The 25,455-nt window shown below is 38.6% G+C and overlaps 2 protein-coding genes across 3 annotated transcripts in view; one reads left to right on the forward strand and one right to left on the reverse strand.

The window, feature by feature from the left end:
- The window catches only part of LOC140141110 (uncharacterized), a 66,933-nt gene that overhangs the window by 30,399 nt on the left and 11,079 nt on the right, over nt 1–25,455 (forward strand). For both annotated transcript variants that reach the window (XM_072162894.1, XM_072162895.1), the window contains exons 12-15: nt 1,013–1,129; nt 5,821–5,979; nt 9,053–9,206; nt 9,864–10,109. In XM_072162894.1, coding sequence (XP_072018995.1) covers nt 1,013–1,129; nt 5,821–5,979; nt 9,053–9,206; nt 9,864–10,109 — 676 coding nt within the window. The remainder of the gene's footprint in view (nt 1–1,012; nt 1,130–5,820; nt 5,980–9,052; nt 9,207–9,863; nt 10,110–25,455) is intronic.
- LOC140141108 (uncharacterized) lies at nt 12,408–18,956 on the reverse strand. Its single transcript, XM_072162893.1, has 2 exons — nt 15,886–18,956; nt 12,408–14,936 (listed from the first exon to the last, which is right to left on the reverse strand). Exons 1-2 carry the CDS (start codon nt 18,918–18,920, stop codon nt 14,189–14,191), a joined length of 3,783 nt encoding a protein of 1,260 aa, XP_072018994.1. The 5' UTR covers nt 18,921–18,956; the 3' UTR covers nt 12,408–14,188.

Genomic DNA, 25,455 nt, shown 5'->3' on the forward strand with positions numbered 1-25,455 from the left:
CAGAATTTAATATGATCATGCAAATGACGTATATTGTGTTTGGGAACAAACATTACATCTACAACAATCATGACAATAATTAAAACTTCCCCTCTCCCCATCAATCAATATTGGAACACATTGGGAAACATTGCACGGGTGAAGGGGCAAGTTTTCCGTTCTTTACACGCAAGCATTCCAAAACTTTTTCCAAGACTGTAGTTTTTCCGGTCACGTGCCTTAGATTTATGAAAAAGTAAAAACATGTTATATTCAGATCCATGATTTTATTACCCTGTACAAAAGGGGTGTGACCCGATCCACCCCAATTTTCCTTCATAAGAACTAAGATATTGGTGTCAGGAAGTTCATATTTTCTCATTACCCCCCCAGTAAAATTTAAAGCCCGAGAAATGTTTCATTTAGATGGTGTGAACAATAACGTGGTGAACTGTGGTAACCACACCGGAAGTGTTTATATAACAGTATCCGGGGTATTTTCTTATATTGTGTTTTTGCTTCTCATATCAAACTCACTGCAATAATACGACTCAAACTTTGGAAATATATTGTTTTATGGTAGGCCTTGATGTTAGATATAAAACAGAACATGTAAAGATTGGACCACGCTCTTTTAAGATATTATGGAACCATGAACGAAATAGATAACAGACCACGTACATGCAGTCAACTTGAAGTCTCAGCATCACTCAATAATGAGGGCCGATTGTTCCATGAAATGCGACAGGCATGACTACTACGCGCATACCGCGTATTTTGCGGTCAAAAACACGAAGATACGCAAAGCTCTATCGCGTATACGCTAAGGCAACGCTAGCGTGATTGTTAGACACGTCACGATCGAATGATCGGCCCTCATGAATATGCGAGAATTCACAGCATACAATGCACGGGGACTTTGACTGTTGATACGTACTCTGTGTATGGAACAAACAATGGGATGGCGTTGCACGAAGTTCACAAGCATGACAAGTTAATTCCGTCATTTCTTTGTTTTTAATATTATTTACAGACGGTTGTCTTTAGTCAAAATAAAGAAATAGAGATCAATGGAGAAGAATGTATGACGCCAGTTGATTCTGAAGCTACCGACGGAGCTTTTGAGATACTACCAGATGGTAAATTTGTGGTACGTTACATGCACATGTATAAAACGGTTTGTCGAGGCCTGGGGAGGCTAAGAAAAAAATGTGAGCATTACTCCGGCCCGATTTTGCTGGGATATATGCGCGCGCAGCGGGCGAAAATTCATGTTCTATACTATTTGAATTGACAGCTGATACTCATTACCCATCTGGTTCATTTCGCGCCAAGCAAGCAAAACATTTCAATTTTACACACTTTTTTTTTAAATTAAGGTGTTTACCGATCTAAGAACAAGGAATTATTTTTGATATTTATTTTGCTTTTAGTTGTGAGGGGATCAAAAAAGTATTATAAAAAGGAAAAAGGAAATATTTAGCTGCTAATTTAATGTTTTAGTTGGCTTTGTCATCATGGTCATAATGTGTATCTGTATCTTATTCACTTTCTTCAATCTTTCAACTTCCGAGGTTTTCCTTTCTGTCGCTGGCGTATCAGATATACTGGGGTAAGACATCAGCAGGGTAGTGCACAGCTTTATTTTACTGGTCAAGTTTACGGGGATAACTGCGCCTATCACGCAAAACTTGTTATACTATTTAAGCCCTATCAAACTTGAATTTGTATGTATACAGGATGAAGTGTTCGAGAAAATTTTCAATTTCATACTATAATTTTAGCCAAAAATCAAGGTATAATACTGAATGTTGCCTGTATTTTACAGTAAGCTTACTTAGACCAGGGACATATTTTCCGAAACGTTGAGGGGACATTTGATATTGTGTCCCCTCCCCCAGTGGCGTACCGTGGCCGCCCCAACCCCGGGGGGCTGAAGAAGAAACAATTTTGCCGCCCCTTTTTTAACAGCCCAAAAAGGTTGACCCAATTTTTTTCACGGTCGTTTCGCTTTTTCAATTTATGGCGCCCTTTTTTCTTTGCTAATTCGTTTTGCCGCCCCTTCGTTTTTGCCGCCCCTGTTTTGCCGCCCCTTCTTCCGCCGCCCCTTCGTTTTTGCCGCCCCTACTTTGACCCCGGGGCTGGCGCCCCAAAGCCCCCATCCAAAAAATACGCGCATGTCCCCATCCCAAAATATGGAGGGGATATATCCCCCCTGTCCCCACGGATTGACGCCCATGATCATGACCCGAGTGTAAATTTCCTCCTTTGCACCTATCATCCTAAAAAGGACCCCAAAATGGCCCTATAGGATCATACCATTCATACAGAGGGCAAAAATTAAGCATATCGAAATATTCGTCTTTACCTATTACAAAAATGTAACATTCCCAGCAAACACAAAAACGTTTTTAAAACGTTTTAAATAAAGTTATATTTTGGGTTTTGGTTTCGGTAAAAACGTTTTAATAACATTAATGTCGGGTTATATAAAGGTCGTGAAATCGTTAAAACGTTTTGTATGAAAACACACTGCAACAACAATTTAAAAATGCTTTCGAAATGTCATTGTAAACTATTTTTGCAAACATTTTTGACCAAATATTTTGTCAACACTTAAATAACATTATGTTAAAATATTTGTACCCAGCAAACACAGAAATGTTTCTTAAAATGTTTTTTACGAAACGTTTTAATAGCATTTAAATGTCGGGTTATATAAAGGTCGTGAAAACATTTTAAAAACGTTATTGTATATAAATATTTTGGGCAAACATTTTTTGCAAAATATTTTTTCAACCCCAAAATAACATTCTGTTTAGAATGATTTGTACCACGTTTTCAAAAAAAACGTTTTTATACCCTTTATATAACCCGCCATTTATATGTTTTCTGTAAAACATTTTTTTTTTGCTGTGCAGTAAATTACCAACCAATGTTATTTAATGTTATGAAAACGTTTTATACCATTATTGTACCCTTAATATAAACCCGACATTTAAACGTTTTCTGACAACTTTTTATAACCTTTTGCGAATGATGTCGAAAACGTTTTGTGTTTGCTGGGTTGTTTGCTTAAGGCCCGGTCACACTGTGACGGACGATAAGCAACGAAAGGTGACGAACGTGAAAATCACAAAATGTTGACGGCAAAGCGACGACAAAAAGAGCAAAAACAAGATTCGGTGACGAGTGGGAACGACCTTTAGCGACAACACGACGGCAAGGGACGAGAGGATGCGGCAGGAAACGGAGACTAGCGACCAAATCCGGACGTTGTCTGGGCGATGAGTGACGAAGTCTCGACGGAGCCCGACAACAAGCAACGAGGTCAGACGGCTGGCAGCGGATTTGCTTGCGGCAAGGAACGGCAACTGACGGTGGATTGCGGTGATGATGACGTGACTCAGCAGCCGACATCAAAGCCTGTGTGTGTGCGGGTCGTATAGTCCCCTTTGGCGTTCCCACTCTTCACAACGTTCTGATCATCCACTCAAAAATATCAATATCAATAATAATCAAATATATTAACATCAATATGAACAATTATCAAAAATAGTAAAATCAATATCAATAATAATCCAAATTATTATCTATATCAATAATAATCAGGATTATTAACATCAATATCAATAATAATCAAAATATTACACATATCAATAATAATATAAAAAAACCAATATAAATATCAATAATAATAATAAAAAAAATAGTAAAATCAATATAAATAATAATTTAAACTTTTAATATCTATATCAATAATATATTAACATCAATATCAATTATTATAATCAAAGATATTAATATCAATATCAATTAGGCCTATTATAATCAAAGATATTAATATCAATATCAATAATAATAAAAAATATTTACACATATCAAAAATAATCAAAAAAATTAATATAAATATCAATAGGAATCAAAATATGAAAATCAATATTAATAATAATCCAAACTATTATATCAATATCAATATATCAATAATGATAAAAACTACAGAAATATTAATATTTTTGATTATTATTGATATTATTTTCTTTTTATATGAACTTTAAAATTGCATCGTGCCGGGTAGTCTATTGAAATCGAACTGAGGTCAATAAAACGTCAAACATCGCACAAAAAGACTTGATTAGAATTTACCGTCACTCATCGTGAGTTGCCGTTAGTTGTCGCTGAGAATCCGTCAGCGACCGCAGACGGCCGAAATTATTCGTCGGGAAATTTTCAACATGTTGAAAATTTTGTGACGACAAAAAATAGTTGTGATTCCGTTCAAATTTCGTTGGAGACCGCAACCCTCATTTCTTTGACGTTTCCATACCGTGCGAAGCCGTCTCTAGTCGTTTTAAGGTCGTCACAATTTCGTTGGTAGTCGTTGTCAACGACCATAAAAAAAGACTTGATTAATTTCTACAATCCTACAAATGCATATATCTATCTCATGAATCGCACAAAAAGTTTTAAATCGTTGACCATCGTTTAAAAATCGTAACCCATCGCAGACCACCGTTTCAATGCCGCAGGTACTCGCAAACGATACTCGCAAACAATATCCGTCACTCTCCGGACAAAATTCGCAAGGCACTGTCGCACCAAGATCGTTACAATTTCGTTGCTTGCCGCAACGTGTCGTCAGGGTTCGAGATGTGACGTCGCCTGCCGTTGGTTATTCGTCAATGGACGTTGACAACGACTACCAACGAAATTGTGACGACCTCAAAACGACTAGAGACGGCTTCCCACGGTATGGAAACGTCAAAGAAATGAGGGTTGCGGTCTCCAACGAAATTTGAACGGAATCACAACTACTTTTTTGTCGTCACAAAATTTTCAACATGTTGAAAATTTCCCGACGTATAATTGCGGCCGTCTGCGGTCGCTGACGGATACGTCAGCGACAACTAACGGCAACCCACGATGAGTGGCGGTAAATTCAAAATTGCAATTCGCAGCTTAACGTCGCTTGCCGTTCACCCCTATTCGTCATAGTGTGACCGGGCCTTTAGGACATGTATTTACCAAGTTACGAAGCTAAATAGATCCTTGTATGTTGTACAAGGGTTGAAAATTAAAGTTGATCCAATATTTAATAAAATGGAGGCAAACTGTTCATCAAGCTCATAGGATTCAGGATAAGAATAAGGCGGGGGTAAAACAGTCAACCGGGACATCGGCAGTTACTCTCTTGATCACGTATACCATCCACTCATAAGAACTCAGCAACCGAGGGATGCGAAAATCGTCGGAAGCAGCGGTCAATCCCGCGGGAAAAGTGGATCCCCAGTGGTCATTCTGAAGAAGCCATCAGCCAAGATGGCGAAAGTCTAAATTTATGTGAGTTTCCTTGGATTTGACAATCACAAACCAAACTTAAGGATAAGAATAGTTTGCACTATCTTTGCTGTGAAACGTACTAGCCAGACAGCGCAAATAATTTAAACTATTCTTTTGCTGAAACCACTAAGCTAGACGAACATTTTGCCACACTTATACGAAAATTGACGCAACTTAAAATGCAAAGAGCACAGAAGGCACCCACTTCCAATAATAACCCGGTAATAGAGCTAAAACCTCACAATATTAGATAAGGAATTCTTCTGCTTTGAATTTTATAATCATAAAGAAACTGACAACCGATTCAATTTCAGCGTCCTGGGTGTATCCAAAAATAAAGCTGGTTGCCCGCTTCTACGAAATATAAACCGACTTAGAACAAACAATAAACTTTTTACTTTTTCATCTTTGACCATAAAACGAAATAAGTTTATGCAAGAATAATAATTATGTTATTTGCGGTTAAAATAATATGTATCTGCTACTTTTGTATCATTTTAGATGCTGGAATCAGAAATACATGGTTTCAAAGTCAAATGGGATGGAAAGGCTAAGGTCGAGGTTATTGTCTCTAACAGGTGGGCCGGTAAATTGCAAGGATTATGTGGTCCTAGTGATGGTGATACATCTAACAACTTTAAGACATCTAAGGGAGTCACGGTGAGTGCTGGCAGATGTTCACATTGGGATATTATAGTGAAATCCACACAACCCCTGTGGAAGATTTTGGAAATATCTTCCACAATCCATACTCCCTCTGTATTATGGCTTTACCTATATCTTCCACAACTGGAGGGAGTATTACAAATGGAAGTTACCCAATTGACCATTCTTTTCAAAATCAATACTGTGGCTGACTTTAGCTAAATCTTCCACAGGGGTAATGTGGATTTTAAATGGAATAGCCCATTGCATCCATTGTCGCTCAAATACGCATCATTATTATAGAAATAGCTGAAAACAATGCTATTATTAACTAATTCGTCGGCTGTATTCCATAGTGGCGTATAGTGATTTTTGGTCATTTTTTTGAAAATTGGCACATATGTTTTTTAATGATGTTCTCTTTCATTTTTCCAAGTCTCATCAGTCATAATTAGCTAATTAATTAGTAATTAATTAATTAAATGTGGCGTATAGTTACAAAGTGACATTTTTCGTATTCCATAGTGGCGTATCGACCATACGCCACTTTTTATACACATTTTATCATTATGAAATATCGGCAAAAATGAAAAACATCGTATGTCATAGTGGCGTACACGTATCGGACCTATACGCCACTATGGAATACACCATAGTGACGTATAGTTTTATTTTCAGTTTGCCAGCAATAGTATGTATTTATTTCTTTTGAAAAATATATGACAATAAAATCTATTTAGTTTACTACAGAAATTTCACATCATTTACAAAATATAATGAATGTCTGATTTACACAACTCGATTTTAAATTGGCATTTCTTCAAACCCGATTTTCTCGCAAAGTTGTTTATTCGCGGCACCCCACTATACGCCACTATGGAATACGGACGACGAATTAGCAGAAAAGGGTGATTGCATAAGATATATTTCAATTTGTTCAGTACTGCTGCATAAAATCAAACCACGAGGCGAAGCCGAGTTGTTTCACGCCAAAAATAATGATGTTGACCGTGTTATATGAGACGATGGAAAACATTAACATTATTCTCATTCTTAAACACGTCAATTCAAATGAAGATATTAAGGGGTACTACACCCCTGCCCAATTTTATGCCTGTTTTTGCATTTTTCTCAAAATTATAGCGCATTTGGGCAAATAAGATATGTATATTATAGGGGCAAGGACTACAACTACTGCACTGGAAATTTTATTTCAGCACAGACAACAGTTGTGGAGTTACAGTCAAAAATGAGCGAAAACCAATATTTGATCAATAAATCAATAACTACTTGCTTTGAGTTGCTGAATTTTCAGTACAGTAGTTGTAGTCCTTCCCCCTATAATATACATATCTTACTTGTCACCAATGTGCTATAATTTTTGAGAAAATGCAAAAATAGGCAACAAATTGGCCAGGGGTGTAATACCCCTTAATTAAGTATACCAAAGTTTAATCAAACAGTTTACAAGGTATTACCTAGAGTTTAGAATCGATCAGTCCCGTTGTTACTATGCACCTTCAATTGGTTCGATTAGCGAGTACGAGTATCACGTCGACGCAGACGCGCTGAACCGTGTTGTATCGTGTCATAACACACAGCTAAGAACCAATAAGATTGTAGGAACTTTCTCAAGTGTTTAAGATTTCCCTAGTTTAAGATTCCCCTATCATTGACAATTATTTTGTCGCCAAATTATACCGTAAAAACTCGATAGTTAGATTAATTATGTGCTTACCATCGAGCGCTTTTAAAACATGCAAACAGGAAGAGCCCCATCCACAAAAGTGTAAAGGGTTTTGAGCAAATCATCAATACACATAGTAATATACGAACAGGTAAACATGCAAATGTGTGTCTCAACCCCATTACCTCAGCTGGTAAGTGCTGGACTTTGGTACAATTTCACGGTTTCAAAAGCACATATGCTAACAGTAGCGTAGCCAGCGGGGGGGCAGGTGGGGCAGAGTGCCCCCCCCCCCCCGACAAACAAATGAAAGAAAAAGTGCCCCTCTGACAAAAAAGGAAAGAGAGAATCAGGCGGGCAAAGGAAAAGAAAAAGGCCAAGGAGCCCTTTTCTAGCAAAATTCAGGGCCAAAATAGTGTAAAATACAAAATTTTTCCGCGCTACGCTCGCACATTGTAAATAATAAGCCCTTTTTTAGCCGGATAATGGGTGAAAATAGTGTAAAATACCATTTTTCACGCTACGCGCGCACATCATTCCAATAAGGCCCTTTTCGGGAAGCTCGAAGACATACAGTCTCTATGTATTGTATGATGCAACTGCAATTTTTTTCGTCTATTGCCCCAAAATTTTATTTTGCCCCCCCCCCCCTGACCAAGAAAGCTGGCTACGCCCCTGTATGCTAACTATCGAGTTTTTACGGTAAGCTGGTAGAACTCAAAGGAGTGGTAACCCAAGAGGTCGAGCGCCAATGTGTAAGGGCTATATACACAATCATTCTTTATTAATCACATCATAAAAATACATCAAAATTAACAAAAGAATGTACGAACACCCCCAGAACACGCTGAAAACCTGCGTTGACAGGCCATCAAGCAGGCAGGAAGGCTTTAAAGGCAACACAAAACACAATATAACAATACAATATAATACTAGCCGTTTCGCCTGTGTTTTGTCGAAGCAACACTGATGCACGTGTCACTTCGCTGCACATTTGTCCTTTTTCCCGCAACGACGTCGAGAAGAGCAAAGACCGAACAAAGCTAACCATTTAAGGTGGTACTACACCCCCTGATAAATTTGTGGCTAATTTTGCATTTTTTGAAAAATAATATCACACTGGTAACAAAAGTTATGGAATTTTAGTGACTCGGGACAAGCGGTACGTTATTTATGATAAGAAAAGAGAAACCGCTAGAATGAACCTAATTTCTTACCGTATATAATGAACTACTGAAATTTCAGTGAAGTGATTGGATTCCTTGCCCCTATAATATACATAACTTTTGTTACCAGTGTGTAGTTATTTTTTTGAGAACAATGCAAAATTAGTCACAAAACATCGATTAGAATGTTCAGTGTACCGTTACCGTAGACAATGCAATATTTCATCCAATGTAGGTACCAAAGAGAGATATCAACGTCTTTGGATCTAGCTGGGGTGTTGGCGAGGAATGCGGTGGTAAACCAGTAGTAGCAGCAGAATGTAAAAAAGATTCTCCTCAGGATAAACTGGCAAGGGAAAGGTGTGCATATTTGGACCGTGAGAATACAGGTAGGCCTGCAAATAGCTGAGCATACTAGTATGTGTCATAGCGCGGCAGTGGAAGCATTACAACTTTGGGGTGTCGGGGACAAGCATATTTTGTTCCTGCTTTAGTGGGCCTTTTTGCGCGCACGAAGCGGGCGAAAAATTTCAGACAATTTTAGTTGCAAATGAGATATGTTTTTCTATTTCATGTGCAAGTGTGCGCGAAGCGAGAACAATTTTGCAATAAAAAAAAGCGCAGTGATTTATAGTGGGCTACGCACAGGCACGACGCCTAGACGTTGATCCACAAGCCTTAGCACACTTTACTTGGACTTGCAATTTTACTCTATCTGAACCAACAAAACGATGCTTTTCGTACTAAAAAGGCAAATGTCCAGGGCAATTATTGCTTTATTTATTCTTCTGCTGTGATTTTTAGGGGGAGGTCCTCCTGTCAATTTACGGGTGACGTGCACCTCCCCCCCCGCTTCCGCTGCCTTTCCTACTTTTCCTTCTGCCACCCTTGACGTACGGTCTTATTCGGCACCAATCAGATTGAGGTTTAATATTGGCGCATGTCATATTGAACACAAAATAATGTATACCGACAAAGCTCACCGTTAGTCGATTTGCCATATAACTTTTTATACGTTTTCTTCCGTTTTTAACGCACATTTATAGGACCATTCGGTGAAGCGATTAGAGTAATGAGTGAAAAGGAAGAAAAAAGTGATACCCTTGAGAACTTCCGCAAAGCATGTTGGTACGATGTTTGCACTGGGGTAACAGGCGGTGACAATCCAGAGGATACCAAAGAGACCAAATCGCTTCGATGCAAGGCAATGGGCGACGCGGCGCAATATATTAATGGTGATTCTGCGGGTTTCTTTATAGATGATTGGGAAGAGCAATGTGATTGCCCTGACGGTAAGTCCAAACAACATCCAAATTAGTGCCATAAGCAGGACCCAACGAATTTCGCGGCGCGAAGTCGCGCGACGCGCCGCGAAAAAGTTTTTCCGCGTAATTCTCTATAAGATGCAAACGAAACAGGACATTTTATTGAAATGTTAGCCTTTTTTAAAGCATCTCAGTCATGCATGTCAATAATTTGCTAATCTGTCTTGTACAAGTGTTGCTTATAGTTTCGCGTATTCGTCTCTACGCGAGTGGAGAAACTTTGAGGCATGGTTGAAAATAGTGAATCCGTGACAAAATCACGAGAATGAGTTTTGAAAGTGGTATCTTACACTTTGAAGCATGGTGAATCATCTAAAAAGAATGCAACCTTGTCAAATGTTAGGACACTCCCGATAGAGGGCGCTTTTCAAAATGGCCGCCAAAATACTTTAAAAGTGTCAAAAATTGCCACAAATTGTGTGATTTAGATATCATAAAGCTAAAAAATATTCTATGCATGACACGGTTGATAATTCATTTTGACATGTTTTTTTTCCTTTTCTTGTGTTTTATATGTGTGTTATATGCTTAAAGGTTCCGCACAATCTCAGCGCAATTTGTTATTTTTCCGCGCTAATCATTTGTACCTGACAATAAGGGTACGGTAATTGAAAAGGTTTTATACATATATATCCAAAGGCTTGTTATAAGGGGTGACATTTCTGCCCCCCCCCCCTCGTGTGCATGAGTTTTCTCATGATGGGGACAAAGCCAAAAACGTTCGTTTTGTTATTGTTGACATTATTATTGACAAGCCCTTTGGAAATATAAATGCGGGATATTGGTTTTCTTGATTCATTTCCTATAGGCATGATTAGTTCAATGTATTAATATTTAAGAATTAAAAGGTAATGTCCTATCCTTTTTAATGTACCCAAATAATGTGCCCGAGGCAGAAAACGTAAATGGGTGAGGTGCAGCCGAATCCATTATCCATTATAGGATATACTCTCCCGACGAAAAGTTTTTCCGCACCCTCTATAACCGCAGAAATTGTTAAATTGTAATGATACTACAAATGGAAAACGTATCAAACCTAACTGTCACTAAAATATAAACCCTTTAATCAATAATAGTCATAATTGCAGGAACTTGGAACCCTCATTTATTACAAAAATAAAGAAAGAAAAAATATTCTTATTTTGCGGTAAATTATACAGTAAAATTCCATTCAGAAAAGTGGCGGCGCTGTTTAATGAGGCTCATTATGATGTCAATACCCTGTTGCTATCAAAAAGTTGTCATGATCAACTTGCAGTTATCCCGACTGCACTGCTGGTCATCATCAACAATGTTTGATGCAACAGTGGTTTAAATTGGATGCAAACGCTATTTGGGTTCGGTTGTTATTATTATCTTGGTTTTTCGGCCGTCCAGATTTCGGGCGATTGTCCATTGAGTATCTCCTTTTTTTCTCAAATTATATCGCACAGATCCCTGGTCAATATTCAATAATCTTTCAATATCACGGTTACATTTTCCTTCACTATGATATGCTTCTATCATTTCCTTCTGGTGATCGGTAATTTTTGGCATTTTGAGCCTGATCTGATGTTAAAACTATGCAATTTTGGAAGTCGAAATTAAACTATAATGCGCTGCTAGATAGGAAATCCCTGTAGTGAGGCTGCATGATATTAACTGAATGGAATGTATCTCTTTTGGATCGTGGCAAATAACATAATCGCATAACAATTAATAATCCGTTGTAATCGGGGGATAGCTTTATTCCTCTAGTATCGCAATTCATAACCTTGATCATTTGTTATGCATCACATGTTTTAAAAAAGAGTTCAAATACCCCGGGCGTCATCTGTTGTTATGGTGGTCGTCAAGGACTGACGTCATAATTAGCTAATTAAGCACAGCGCCGCCACGTTTCCTATGGGGATTTTGTACAGGTTTTTCATGAGATCATAAGAAAGTTTGTTTCGTTATTTTCGAGCAATGTTTTGATGTTGAAAAGTTGATTAAAACTGATTAAAGGTATTATAGATGATATTGAAGTAAATAAATAGGTTTCAGGTTAGTATTATTTTCTAAGAATTCAACAATTGTTACTGCGGAAAAACTTTTCGTCGGGAAAGTATATTAGCACGTAATAGAAAAGCACTTCAGATATATACTATTATTATGACTCAGAATTTGATGTGAAGATCCACTAACCAGTTATCTGATTACTAGAAATTAAACCAAATACATGGCTAGTAGATCTTCCATCTGAGACGGGGAAAGACTCAACAGAAACAAACGGAGAGCAAAATATAACTTCACAAATAAACTTTAATTTCTCATCAACAAAGTGATCACAATAATATAATAGATGAGCGAAATATTCTTAGTTCATCCTCCGACTATGGCTGGCTGACAACTGCCCCGAATAATAGTCCGGGGTAATTGAGGAGAGAACGCCGCGGAGCGATATATATTTAAATTAGCTATGGCAAGCAAATAGCGTCATAACACACGCTCTGCCTTTCTTGAATTGGCGCCTGACAATTCTGATTTTAAGAATATAACTTTTTAAAATAGCAATTTGAATTGATTCAACATATGATTTAAAAATAATTATATCTTTTTAACATAAACTTTAACATCAGACATAACATTCATCAAGTAACTGTATGACTAATAATTAACTGCATCTTTTTAATCTGAAACATTTAACTCCAAAACACGATTGGATGGGGAGAAAATTATTTTTTTAAAAACAACATCTTTTAAAACTCTGAAGCTCGTACAGCAGACAAGGAAAAGGGGAAAAGGGGATGACAAACTAACACAATTCTGAAAGACATCGACCAAGACCTTGCACAATCCCCAAACTGGGCATTTACAATGTCAAGTTCCATGTGTTTCAGAAAGTGCGAAGATCTTACTCTACACCTTAAACTACACCTTAAAATTAACCCTAGAGTTCATAATCTTGAATCGCTGAATCCATGGCCAGTAGATCCACCGCTGTCGACTTGAACCCATTCGCTGCACTGTACTTGACGCTGATCTTGACGTTGAACTTGACACTTGCGTGATGAACTTGACATTTAACTTGTCGGTGTGATTCAGATCATGTTTTCCATAAAATTTTAAACATGACGTAATAAAAATTGCTTTTGCAATTAGACGATAACTGATGACGGATGTCAATATAAATAACAGACGAATTAATTTCTTCATATAATTGCAGTTTTCAATGCACCAACATTGTGAAATAAGACGCAGTTCCTCCCGTAGATACAGTACTTGACGAACACGACGAAACAATTCCACACGACGAAATTGCACTTAGACATTCAGCGCTGAAGACCAATACCTTGATAATATTTGATTCAGAATATAACGGGCTTACATGAAAATCGTATGCAAAGTTCTAGAAAAAGGTTTTAAAGTTGCAACATTCTTTGCATGAAATGATGTCATGTATCAGGTCACAGTTAATAACCCGTATAATATTTCTTTATTTCTGAATCAAATCTTATTCTGGAATCACACAAAAATTGTACTGACGAAAATTCACAATCATTTCAGAATCACACATATTGCATACCAACTGGAACAAAATTCTTCTGTGTCAAGTTCAAATCCAAATGCACCTATTGTTCAGATGATTGACCACGAAAATGACCGAAGAACTCCATAATCCATTCAGCACGACTCGAATTCTCTGAAATATAAACTCAAGCAAAATACACAGTATAAGTATAACACATACATACTATCTAATTTAGCATATTTCTTAATTCCATAATCATAAGAATACCGTATACCATATATAATATAACATGAAATACAGTATTTCATCATAACATAACACACGCTGCCTTTCTTAAATTCTTCAAATTTTGAAAAATTAACACAGCCAAAATTCCATAAACACGCAATTTTCAATTCAAAATTCATAATTGAAATTACAATCTGCTTTATTCTCCACATAATTTGGAAAATGAATACATCCAAAATTCCATAAACACAGTTTTCAAAAATTTCATAAATTAAAATCTGCTCTATGCACAACATTAGTATTACAAAATTTAATTGCAACACATTCATCTGCTTTTGCCAGATATCTTCACAGGATTACTTTTCAAAAATTCCAAAGCAGCTGGGTTTAAATTATCAACAGGCTCCCAAGTATTTCTGGAACTTGGGAAATCACGCCACTTGATAAGATACTGAAGCTTGTTGTCCCTGTACCTACCACGTAAAATCTTCTCTACTTCATACTCACTACTTGTGGTAACAGGAGTCAAAGGTAGACCCGGTATAAAAGATGTGCGCTTATCCAATTCTTGGGATGCCATAAGTGGGGCAAACGAGTCATCTGGACAATCAGCATCTACAACATCTTCCAAAGGATCCCTTTGCACAAAATCTTTGGGCATGACATGATTTTCTGGTCTGGCATATCGATCATAGGCAAACTTCATTCGATTAACATGCACTGGGGCTGACATCAACTTATTGTTTGTCAGATTTCGAACACGGAAATTCACGGGCCCCGTTTGCTCTACGAGTAAGTATGGTCCTGACCAAAATTTCATGAGCTTCTTTGACAAGCCTGGTTGAGTGGCTGGAATATATAACCAAATTGTATCACCCACCTGAAACTGTACATCACTTGCATGTTCATCATAACGGTCTTTCATGCTAGCTTGATTAAGTTCAAGATGTTGCTTAGATATTGCACGGAACACTTCTAATTGAGATACCAAATGATGGATATGTTCTCTCACTGTCTTCTCTGGGTATTCACTCTTAGCCATCAATGTCACATCCAGGGGTAGTCTTGCTTCCCTGCCATATAATAAAAAGAAAGGACTAAATCCTACAGAATTGTCTGCTGGTGTAGACCTATATGCAAATTGAATGGCTGGAATATACTCATCCCAGTTTGTCTGATACTCATTAGCATAGTGTGACAAGGTATCTAAGATAACAGAGTTAAAACGTTCCTGAATAGCATTACACTGTGGATGATAACTACTTGTATTTAACTTTGATGTACGCATAATCCTACACACTTCAAGCACCAGTTTACTGAGGAAATTTGTACCTCGATCACTAAGCAAATATTGCGGACAACCATGTTGACATATAATATGATCAAAGAATGCTCTAGCTACAGTAGCTGCATCCATAGTCTTAATTGGAACTAAGATAGGCCATCTGGTACAGTGATCTGTAAAACACAATACATACCGATTACCATTGGTTGTAATAGGTAGAGGACCCAAGATATCCACACTTACACGTTCAAATGCACTGGGGACCTTCATGGTCATCATGGGAGCTCTAACTTTGTGTCTATGTGTTTTTCTCTGAGCACAAGATATACACGATCTTACCCAATTGTCAACATCTCTATACATACGTTTCCAGAAATATCTTTGGCGGATTTTGTGATATGTTCTCTGAAAACCAAAATGAGCTGCTAAAACATTATCATGACAGTTGTTAAGTATGATATCAATCATGGTTACAGGTACATAAAATTGCACAGTATTTCTTTCTGGCATGTGACGTTGGCGGTGTGTGCCATATATGATACAAAATACCTTCATGGACATAGTATTGATCTGACTGCAATAAAATATCACGTGCTTGTCTTTGATTATCAGGCAATATGTCTTCATCCAAAAATCTTATCATGGGACCAGCAAAAGGATCAGCTAATTGAGCATCTTTGAAATGATCCACATTAACATCAGTTGGTAAAGAAGGAACTTTTTGAATATCTACATACTTTTTGTCTCCATCCAGTCGTCTATTCCTCTGAAATCTCAGATTTCGAACAGTATTCACTTCTGGATCTGGCTTTGTCTCTGACGTAGGAGAGTCATTGATGACGTCATCAGTCATTGTCTCCAAGCCACATTCTGTCCAGTTTGAATCTGTTGCTGAGGAAGTAGGGGAGTCAACATGATATGAGTTACATGAATTACAAGATTCTGACACTTGAGTTGGTATTCTACTTAGTGCATCTGCATTACCATTCTTACATCCTCGTTTATGGACTACTTCATAAGTATATGATTGTAACTTCAGTACCCATCTTGCGAGGCGACCTGTTGTACGCTTTTGACCAAACAACCATTTCAATGCACAGTGATCAGTCTGAATTATGAACTTTACAGTATGTTGAAGGTATGGGGAATATTTCTTAATCCCTTCAACTACAGCCAAAGCTTCAAGTTCAGTAGTTGTATACGTCTTTTCGGAATCATGCAAAGCTCTACCTCCATAACAAATTACCTTCTCTTCACCATCTTGTACCTGTGCTAAAATGAAACCAAGACCTTTTATACTGGCGTCAGTTTGCAACATAAATTGAGTACCATCAAAACGAGGGTAGGCAAGAATTGGAGGTTCTACTAGCTTTTGTTTCAGGATTTCAAACGCTTCTGCACACTCTTTTGACCAAATAAATTGAACATCTTTCCGAGTGAGATATGTTAAAGGTGCGGCTATTTTACTGTAATCTCTAATGTACTTCCTGTAATAGCCTACAAAACCTAGAAATGATCTTACTTCCGATACCTTCGTTGGAACTGGATACTCTTGGACTACTTTGGTTTTCTCTGGATCAGTAGCTATCCCATCTTTACTTACAATGTGTCCTAAATAACGTACCTGTTCTTGAGCAAATGTACACTTTTTAGGCTTGAGCTTCAAATTGGCTTCTCTCAACCTCTGAAATACTTGTCTCAAATGATCTACATGTTCATTAAAAGAATTGGAAAACACTATTACATCATCAAGATATATTAATACAAATTTCCAATTTAAACCTCTGAACACTTCTTGCATAACTCTTTGAAACGTGGCTGGAGAATTTGTACACCCCATTGGCATTACATTAAACTCATACAAACCATCTTGTGTAATGAAAGCACTCTTTTGTTTTGAGCTTTCTTCAAGTCCAATTTGGTAATAACCTGACGCTAAATCTAGTGTGGAAAAATAATTTGGTGTTCCTGCGCCTAAGCTATCTAATGCATCATCTATGTGAGGTAGAGGAAAATTATTCTTTTCCACAATTTGGTTACATAATCTCATATCACAACAGAATCTTAGTGTACCATCAGGTTTAGGAATCATTACAACAGGAAAACTCCAACTACTGGTGGATTCTCTGATTAAACCATCTTCTAACATCTGATTGACTTGTTTACGTATTTCTGCTTGCACATGAGGAGGTTGTCTATAAGGACGACATTTGATTGGCGGATGATTACCAGTTCTTATGACATGCTCAATTTTCGTATATCTTCCTCTAGGACTATCTTTGGTTTGAAAAACGTCTACATACTCAGATATAAGATCAGATAACATATCTGAATCGGTTTCAGTTAAATGAGAATCATTGAAATTGACCTGAGAAAGAACTTCACGTACCTTAGGATCTGGCGAATTCTGTGCCTTTACATGGACTGATGCTACAGGTGCTTCATCTACTACAGAGTCATCTATATCGGTAAAATGAATGATTTCACTGTTATTTACAAGTGTAAATGTACCAAGTTTTGTTCTAGGATACAACACAATTGGTTCATTGCTAGTGTTTAACACAAGTAATTGAGTACTACAACTAGATTTGTTAGCAATAGGTTGAACACTTGATACTGTATTAGCAATCAATACTCCTAAAGCAGTGACTCTCCGTCCTCCCTGACATAATCCTATTGTGCCTTTTGGAAGATTATTCGATAACCTCGCACGCACCACTGATTGTGAATGAGGCGGAATTTCTTGCCTTTCAATTACACGTAAATTACTCCTCTTAAACAATCGCAATTTCTGTGTGTTAAAATCTAATCTGGCCTTATGCTGTTTTAGGAATCTTTTTCCCAACATGATTTCCTGACTAAGATTTCGAGCAATATACATTGGCACGAGAAATTTTGCACCTTCAATAAACAACGGAACAACAACAAAACCACTGATTTGCAACACAGATTTGTTAGCGGTACGGGCTTTTGTTAATCGCGGTTTTGACACTGCAATTTGGTGTGACAATTCCAAAGAATGCCAGTACTCATGATCGATTAGATTCATTGTACAACCAGTGTCAATTAAACAGTCAATGTTTTGGCTACCAATAGTGACAGAAATATAAACTTCTTCATCAAAATCTGTTTCAACGTTATCACTATCGCATTCAGACGCGGCAAAATTTGAATCAAATTTTCCATTGCGCGGAACTTGGGCTGAATTACACGGAGAAGTACTGCTCTTTTGACGCATTTGGTCAGTCACACTGTTTACATTACAACTATTTGAAACAAATTTCTGTACAGTTTGTGCATGTTTTACCTGTTCATCAGTTGGATAACAACAGTTACTACGACCCCGATTATACACATCTTCCTTTTCAGGACACTGTCTGTAGCTATGACCTAGTGTATTACATCTGTAACATTTCATATTACGGTCATTAACCTCTCTACACGTATACGGACTCTGATCAATACAGCTATTACTGTTTACAGGTGCATGACATCGATCATTTACATTTTGTTCAATAGATTCAATGTACCTCTCATTGGACAATATCCTTTCATTGACCTCGCCAAAACAATTGTGTGTACGTCCTACGTTTTCGTGTACTACTCTCACTATTTCACTAGTACTTGTATCCACTAATTTCACTATTTCATTACTGAGACGGAGTAGATCATTATATTCTGTACTATGGATTACCTTCTCTGGCTGCTCTGAGTCAGCAATTGGTATGCCTCGGTGCATGCCTAGGGCAACTTGTATGCCTATAGGAGCCATAATCACATTTACTTTTCGCCATTAGTATACATTGTATCAATACAAGAATATCACGCTGCAATATTATTCACAAAATGGCCGAAAACAGAAAACACGCAACAAAATTCTTCGCGCCATAAAACAACTTTTGGCGGGAAATCTATATCACTGAAGCAAACGTGAATTTTTCGTAAAAATTACCAAAATATCACATAATATATATATACATATACAATGAATCAATCCAATATTGCTATAAATAATAATACCAAATTAACTTACCTGGGGGTTGGTTTTTCCCACCAGGGGCAGCTGACAGCCAGTCACAGCTTGCTTGGTACCGGAAAAGATCGGATTCTGCACCATTTATTATGACTCAGAATTTGATGTGAAGATCCACTAACCAGTTATCTGATTACTAGAAATTAAACCAAATACATGGCTAGTAGATCTTCCATCTGAGACGGGGAAAGACTCAACAGAAACAAACGGAGAGCAAAATATAACTTCACAAATAAACTTTAATTTCTCATCAACAAAGTGATCACAATAATATAATAGATGAGCGAAATATTCTTAGTTCATCCTCCGACTATGGCTGGTTGACAACTGCCCCGAATAATAGTCCGGGGTAATTGAGGAGAGAACGCCGCGGAGCGATATATATTTAAATTAGCTATGGCAAGCAAATAGCGTCATAACACTATGTTATCTTAATTAAAGCATGTGTCGCCTTCTAGCCACCATTGGAATTTTACGTGAGTGTGATAATAATAAACTGCAGTAAACAGCCCTACGAAGGATTCAGTGTAATTAATAGAGCGAAAATGTATAGATCTACAACAATTATTATAAACTGCTGATTAGTGTAGATTCACGTGTAATTTAATTATTCTGACATTTAAACACGCAATGACATGTTCCTGTGTTGTATTCGTATTACTCGGGCTTTGTATGTCGACGTTTTCCCATGATGCACTGCGTATTTTGGCCTACCACTGGAGGCGAATCGTACCGTAAAACCTCGTCTACAAGCATATAGAGTGCTTTTGATGAAAATTAAATTAATCCAGGCTCCCTTCATCCAGAAAGTTATAACATTATGGAGTTTGCGTGAGTACATTATTGATACAAACGTATACAGACAACTATTATTGTAAGATCGATCCATTGTATTGCATTTTACGGCTGTTTCGTATTAATTTAGCATTCATCAAAAACACTCTATATGCTTGTAGACGAGGTTTTACACTATTGTGAATAGATCGTATTGGATAAACTGATTGAGTCATCATCATCATCATCATCGGCTGCCCATCGAGTTCGATGAAGGCACAGTTGTCGAAGTTGATGGGTGTCTCTTTCTCCATCCTTCAAGGTACATCTCATTTCGCTTCCGCTCCACTGTTTTCCCAGCATCGTGGATCTTCTTCCTCCAATTGACCCGGTCACTAGCTTTCGTCTCCCATGTATCAACATCCATGTCAGCTGTCTTCAGATGACGCTTCACAACATCTCTATACCAGTTTTCTGTCCACCACGTTTTCTCTTTCCTTCTGTGAGTTCAGCATACATCACAGCTTTCGGTAGTCTTTCATCAGGCATCCTCACGACATGACCGGCCCAGCGCAGTTGGCTTTTCACTAGGATGGCTTCTACGCTCTCCATTTTGGCTCTCTGAATCACCTCTCCATTAGGGACTCGGTACTGCCATGTTATTCCCATGATACATCTAAGGTGGCGAAGTTGAATGGAAGTTAACTTCTTGATGTGTCTCCGATAGAGTGTGTAGGTCTCAGTAGAATACAGGAGACAGGGTAGGACAAACACGCGATACAGTTTACATTTGGTCGCAAGTCTTATACCACGCTGGGACCAAACTCTTTTTTCCAGAGATGCAAAGGCACTGGTGGCACTCTGAATTCGTCTTGTGATCTCCAGATCGACGGAAATGTCCATGGAAATCACACTCCCCAGGTAGATGAAATTGGTGACCGATTTGACAGGTTCCCCATGTATGTAGAGATCAGGATCTTGGTGCTGAGTTCCTGGAGCAGGTTGGTAAATGACCTCAGTTTTACTGTTGTTGATTGTAAGGCCAAATGCAACTGATGCAGTCACAAAACAGCCAAACATGTTCTGCAGGTCTTCAATGGATTGAGCTACCAGGGCGGTGTTATCAGCATATAGAAGCTCTTGCACACAGACTTCTTGACATCGGGTCTTGGCACGTAGATTGAAGAGTTTGCCATCTGTCCTAGAACGGAGGAAAACTCCATGCTGACCATCTGATAAGTTGTCAGATGACATTTCCAGAACAGCTGCCAAGTAGAGACCAAACAAGGTTCGAGCCAACACACATCCCTGCTGAACACCATGACAAACCGGGAAGGACTCAGTTGTATCACCCTCAACTAGAACAGTTGCCTGCATTCCATCATGAAATTCACGAATGATCTTGACAAAGATGTCTGGACAACCATAATGCTCCAGTAGTTTCCAAAGTAATTCTCTATCGATGGTGTCGAATGCTTTGGTGAAGTCGATGAAGACTGTTCTATTGATTTCTCCTGAAGCTGGCGCAGGGTGAAGATTGGATCAATTGTAGATTCACTGGCTCTGAACCCACATTGACTTTCAGGTAGTAACTTACTGGCAACTTGTTGTAATCTAGCCAGGAGAATCTTTGCAAGAACTTTACCAGCAGTTGAGAGCAGGGATATCCCTCGATAGTTACCACACTGAGTGCGGTCACCCTTCTTAATAATGGTGACCATCATTGCATCCTTAAATTCTTGGGGCAGTTCAGCTGAACCCCAGCAGTTTTGGAAAAACTGCACAGAGCTTGGATGATGCAAGGCCCGCCGAACTTGTACACCTCAGAGGGAATTCCGTCCATTCCATGAGCTTTACCATTCTTCATAGACTTGACAGCATCTCCAATTTCTTGCATGGTTGGCGGCTTTTCCATTCCAGTTGTGCCTGATGGTTTTACAAGGTTATCCAAGACATTTGGTGCAGTGCTAGAGGGTCGGTTAAGGAGATCCTGATGTCATCTTTGTCAGTTAGAAGAGTTGTACCTGAGCTATTGAGAAGTGGAGAGGCAATTGAATGCCTAGGTCCATAGACTTCCTTCAGGGCTGTGAAGAAAGCTTGAGAGTTACCACTCTCTGCCAGCTCTTGCACGGCTTCTGCTTTCTTATTCCACCATTCATCCCTCATCTGACGTAAAGATCTTTGGACATTACTTTTGCATTCCTTAAACTTTCTGCTTTTCGAGCGGAGCCCTGTCCTGAGCATCTCATTCCTGGCAACTGTCCTCTCATGAAGGAGAGCCTGGATTGGTTCATTGTTCTCATCAAACCAATCAGCATTGCGACGGAGTGGTGGGCTTAGCTGTTCTCCCATAACCTCTTGGGTTGCCCTACTAAGAGACTGCCATTGTTCATTGATTGTAGCTTCCTTTGGCAGTCTCAGTGCATCCAGTTTTACAGTTAGTGCTTCCTGGAATTTTGCTCTTGTTTCCATGTTATCGATGAGACTTCTAACATTTGTCTTCTTGAGGAGTTTAGGCTTTGTCTTCCTCCTCATGGGCTTGATATGCAGCTTACATATTGTCCGTACAAGAAAGTGATCTGTAGAGCAATCTGCACCTCTCATAACTCTGGTGGAAGTGATATCACAGATATCTATCTGCCTTGTAAGTACATAGTCCAGCAGATGGAAGCGTTTTAAGCGAGGATGTTGCCATGAGTAGTACCATTTGTCAGGCATCTGAAAGTAGGTATTGGACACAGCCATCTGATTCTCAGCACAGAATGAGAGCAGTAGTTCCCCGTTGGAGTTACAAGCACCTCTCCCATGATTCCCAAGGATACATGGCCAAGTGGCAATGTCACTGCCCACTCTGGCATTAAGATCTCCCAAAACCATCAACTTATCCTCATGTGGGATATTCCTCACACTAGCTCTAAGGGCTTCATAGAAGATTTCTTTGGATTCATCTGTGTGTGACATCGTAGGAGCATAGCAGCAAATAATGGTCATGTAACGGTCTTGGCTCAGAGGCAGCCTCAGCTTGATAAGTCTATCAGAGATGGCTTGAGGAAGAGAGACTAAGTCGCAAATAGCAAAGGCAACACCTGCCTCTCTGCGAACATTTGGATCTCTCCCAGACCAGTAGAAGGTGTAACCTTTCTCACAAATTTGGCCCTGACTAGAGAAGCGTGTTTCCTGAAGATAGCATGTGTCAATGTTGTAGCGCCCAAGCTCAAGAGCAACCAGTGCCGTTTGACGTTCAGGTCGATTAGTGGAGTTATCAAGAATAGTTCGTACATTCCACGATCCCAAGGTCAACTTCTTTCTTCTTTCTTTTTCTTTCTTTTGTTGTTTTCTACCGCAAGGTGGAGGATCCGCCGACCGCGGCTAGCCGGCCAGATTCAATTAGATGAGCTTTGTTTACCCTCCATTTATCGGGGCTTCCTCAAGTTGAGGCAAGCAGTGTTATCCCTAAATAGGGTTGCTCGGTCATGCTGGATGGCGCCTACAGGTTTCTGTCATCCATCAGAAAATCTGCGACCAACAATCCAGCCCGCCTGCATGGGCAGATACAGCTAACAGCTTCCAGCCACTCAAGCCTGCCATCACCACCTTCTCTGCCTCGCTACATACGCCTACGCTATAATACGCTCGACATACGCCTACGCTACAATATATAGTACCAGAGTTGTTGCGCACCAGCTCTGAAACTCTCTGGACCTGGAATACTTCGGATCCAATGGAACACCGAAGTGTGACGACTGGGAAGGATCCATGTTGCCCGGCAGTACCAGATAACTTGGTAGAAATCCAACTAACTAGGATCTTCAAGGACTGCTACCATTATCAGGGTAGTATCAAGACTGATCTCTGCCACCAGACCCCATCCACCACTGCTGCTGCCCAGTGGCTTAGCTAACCAACTAAGTTGGTCTATCCTAACAATGACTATTTAACCCATAGCTGGGGAGAAGTGGTGTAAATGAATAAATAAATATACAAAAAAGAGAGGAGAGATAGTCACAATACCAGTTTGCGCCCACACTAGCTTTGACCTGACAACACAAAGAAGTAGGGTGTAGTCCATGTGGGGATACGCCGTCATCTTCAGACTGGGGATCTGTATCCTGTACCCCAGAATGAAATCAATAATTGAGTCATGATTATCCCAAGGATCAGGCGCCTCTAACCCTAGCAATAGGATAAAAGCCTGGTATCCCAGACAAACCAAGGAATGAATGATGGAACAACTAACAAAGCCAACTAAATTGGCTTATCTATCCTGGTAAACTGGCTTGCGAAAGAGAAGAACAAATAAAATTAGTCAGAAGAAAGTTGCAGAAAGAGTGACAGAGAGGAATGAGCTAGGGATGCAGAGGAAGCTCGCATCCTCACTCTGGTAAAGAACCAGCCCTCTCCACATGGCAATAACAGATGGAAAAAGTGAAAGGCGGTAGTTTGCCATTTCCTTCCACCCTTAAACGGAGCACCCATTGGGATAGATAGAAACACCCATGGGAAACCTTAAGGGTAACTTTAAGCTCCTCGGCAGTGCTAAACTGAATTGGATAAACTGATTGAGTACTCGGTATATTATTCAAGTATGTTACATGCAAGCGACCTACCCATGACAAGGTACAAACAACTTGAAGCCCGAAGCAAATCATGTTTACATACATACAGCTTACATACATACCCAGCAAACACAAAAACGTTAAAAACGTTTTCAATAAGTTTAAGTTATATTTTGGCTTTTGGTTTAGGTAAAAACGTTTTTATAACATTAAAATATCGGGTTATATAAAGGTCATGGAAACGTTTTGAAACGTTTAGTATGAAAACACACTACAACAATATTTTTAAAATGTTTTCAAAATGTTATTGTAAACTATTTTTGCAAAATAAATTTCCAAATGTTCTTAAAATGTATTTTTCAAAACGTGTTAATAACATTTAAATGTCGGGTTATGTAAAGGTCATGAAAACGTTTTTAAAACGTTATTGCAAATATTTTAGGCAAACATTTTTCGCAAAATATTTTTTCAACCCCAAAATAACATTCCGTTTAGAATGTTTTGTATCAAGTTTTCAAAAATGTTTTTGGAATGTTATAAAACGTTTATACCCTTTATATAACCCGACATTTAAACGTTTTCTGTCAAACATTTTGTGTTTGCTGAGCAGTCGATTATCAAAAAATGTTTTTTAATGTTATGAACAACCTGTTATAACCTTTTGCGAATGATGTCGAAAACGTTTTGTGTTTGCTGGGTACATATTGAGCATTTATAAAGCGCTGCTACATTAAGAGCGTAGCGCTACATACAATATCGAAGGTGGCAAAAAGGCCAAAATATATACACAAGCAAGATATATACAGAACAACAGAACAATTGGAATGAATTATACAAATGTGTCTTTAGAGCCTTCTTAAAAACAGCAAGTGATGTAGATTCACGGATATTGATTGGTAAACGATTCCACATTCTAGGAGCATTATAGTAGAAGGCGCCGCGCT

Source organism: Amphiura filiformis, chromosome 19, assembly GCF_039555335.1.
Source record: "Amphiura filiformis chromosome 19, Afil_fr2py, whole genome shotgun sequence".
In the NCBI taxonomy this organism is placed as follows: Eukaryota; Metazoa; Echinodermata; class Ophiuroidea; order Amphilepidida; family Amphiuridae; genus Amphiura; species Amphiura filiformis.

Excerpts from the sequence above, each read along its gene's own strand:
- LOC140141108 (XM_072162893.1), bottom strand. The coding sequence starts at position 18,920 with ATGGCTCCTATAGGCATACAAGTTGCCCTAGGCATGCACCGAGGCATA. Across the intron at positions 14,937-15,885 it reads CGACTGGATGGAGACAAAAA|GGAAGCAAGACTACCCCTGG; the intron begins GTATGTAGATAT and ends ATTATATGGCAG.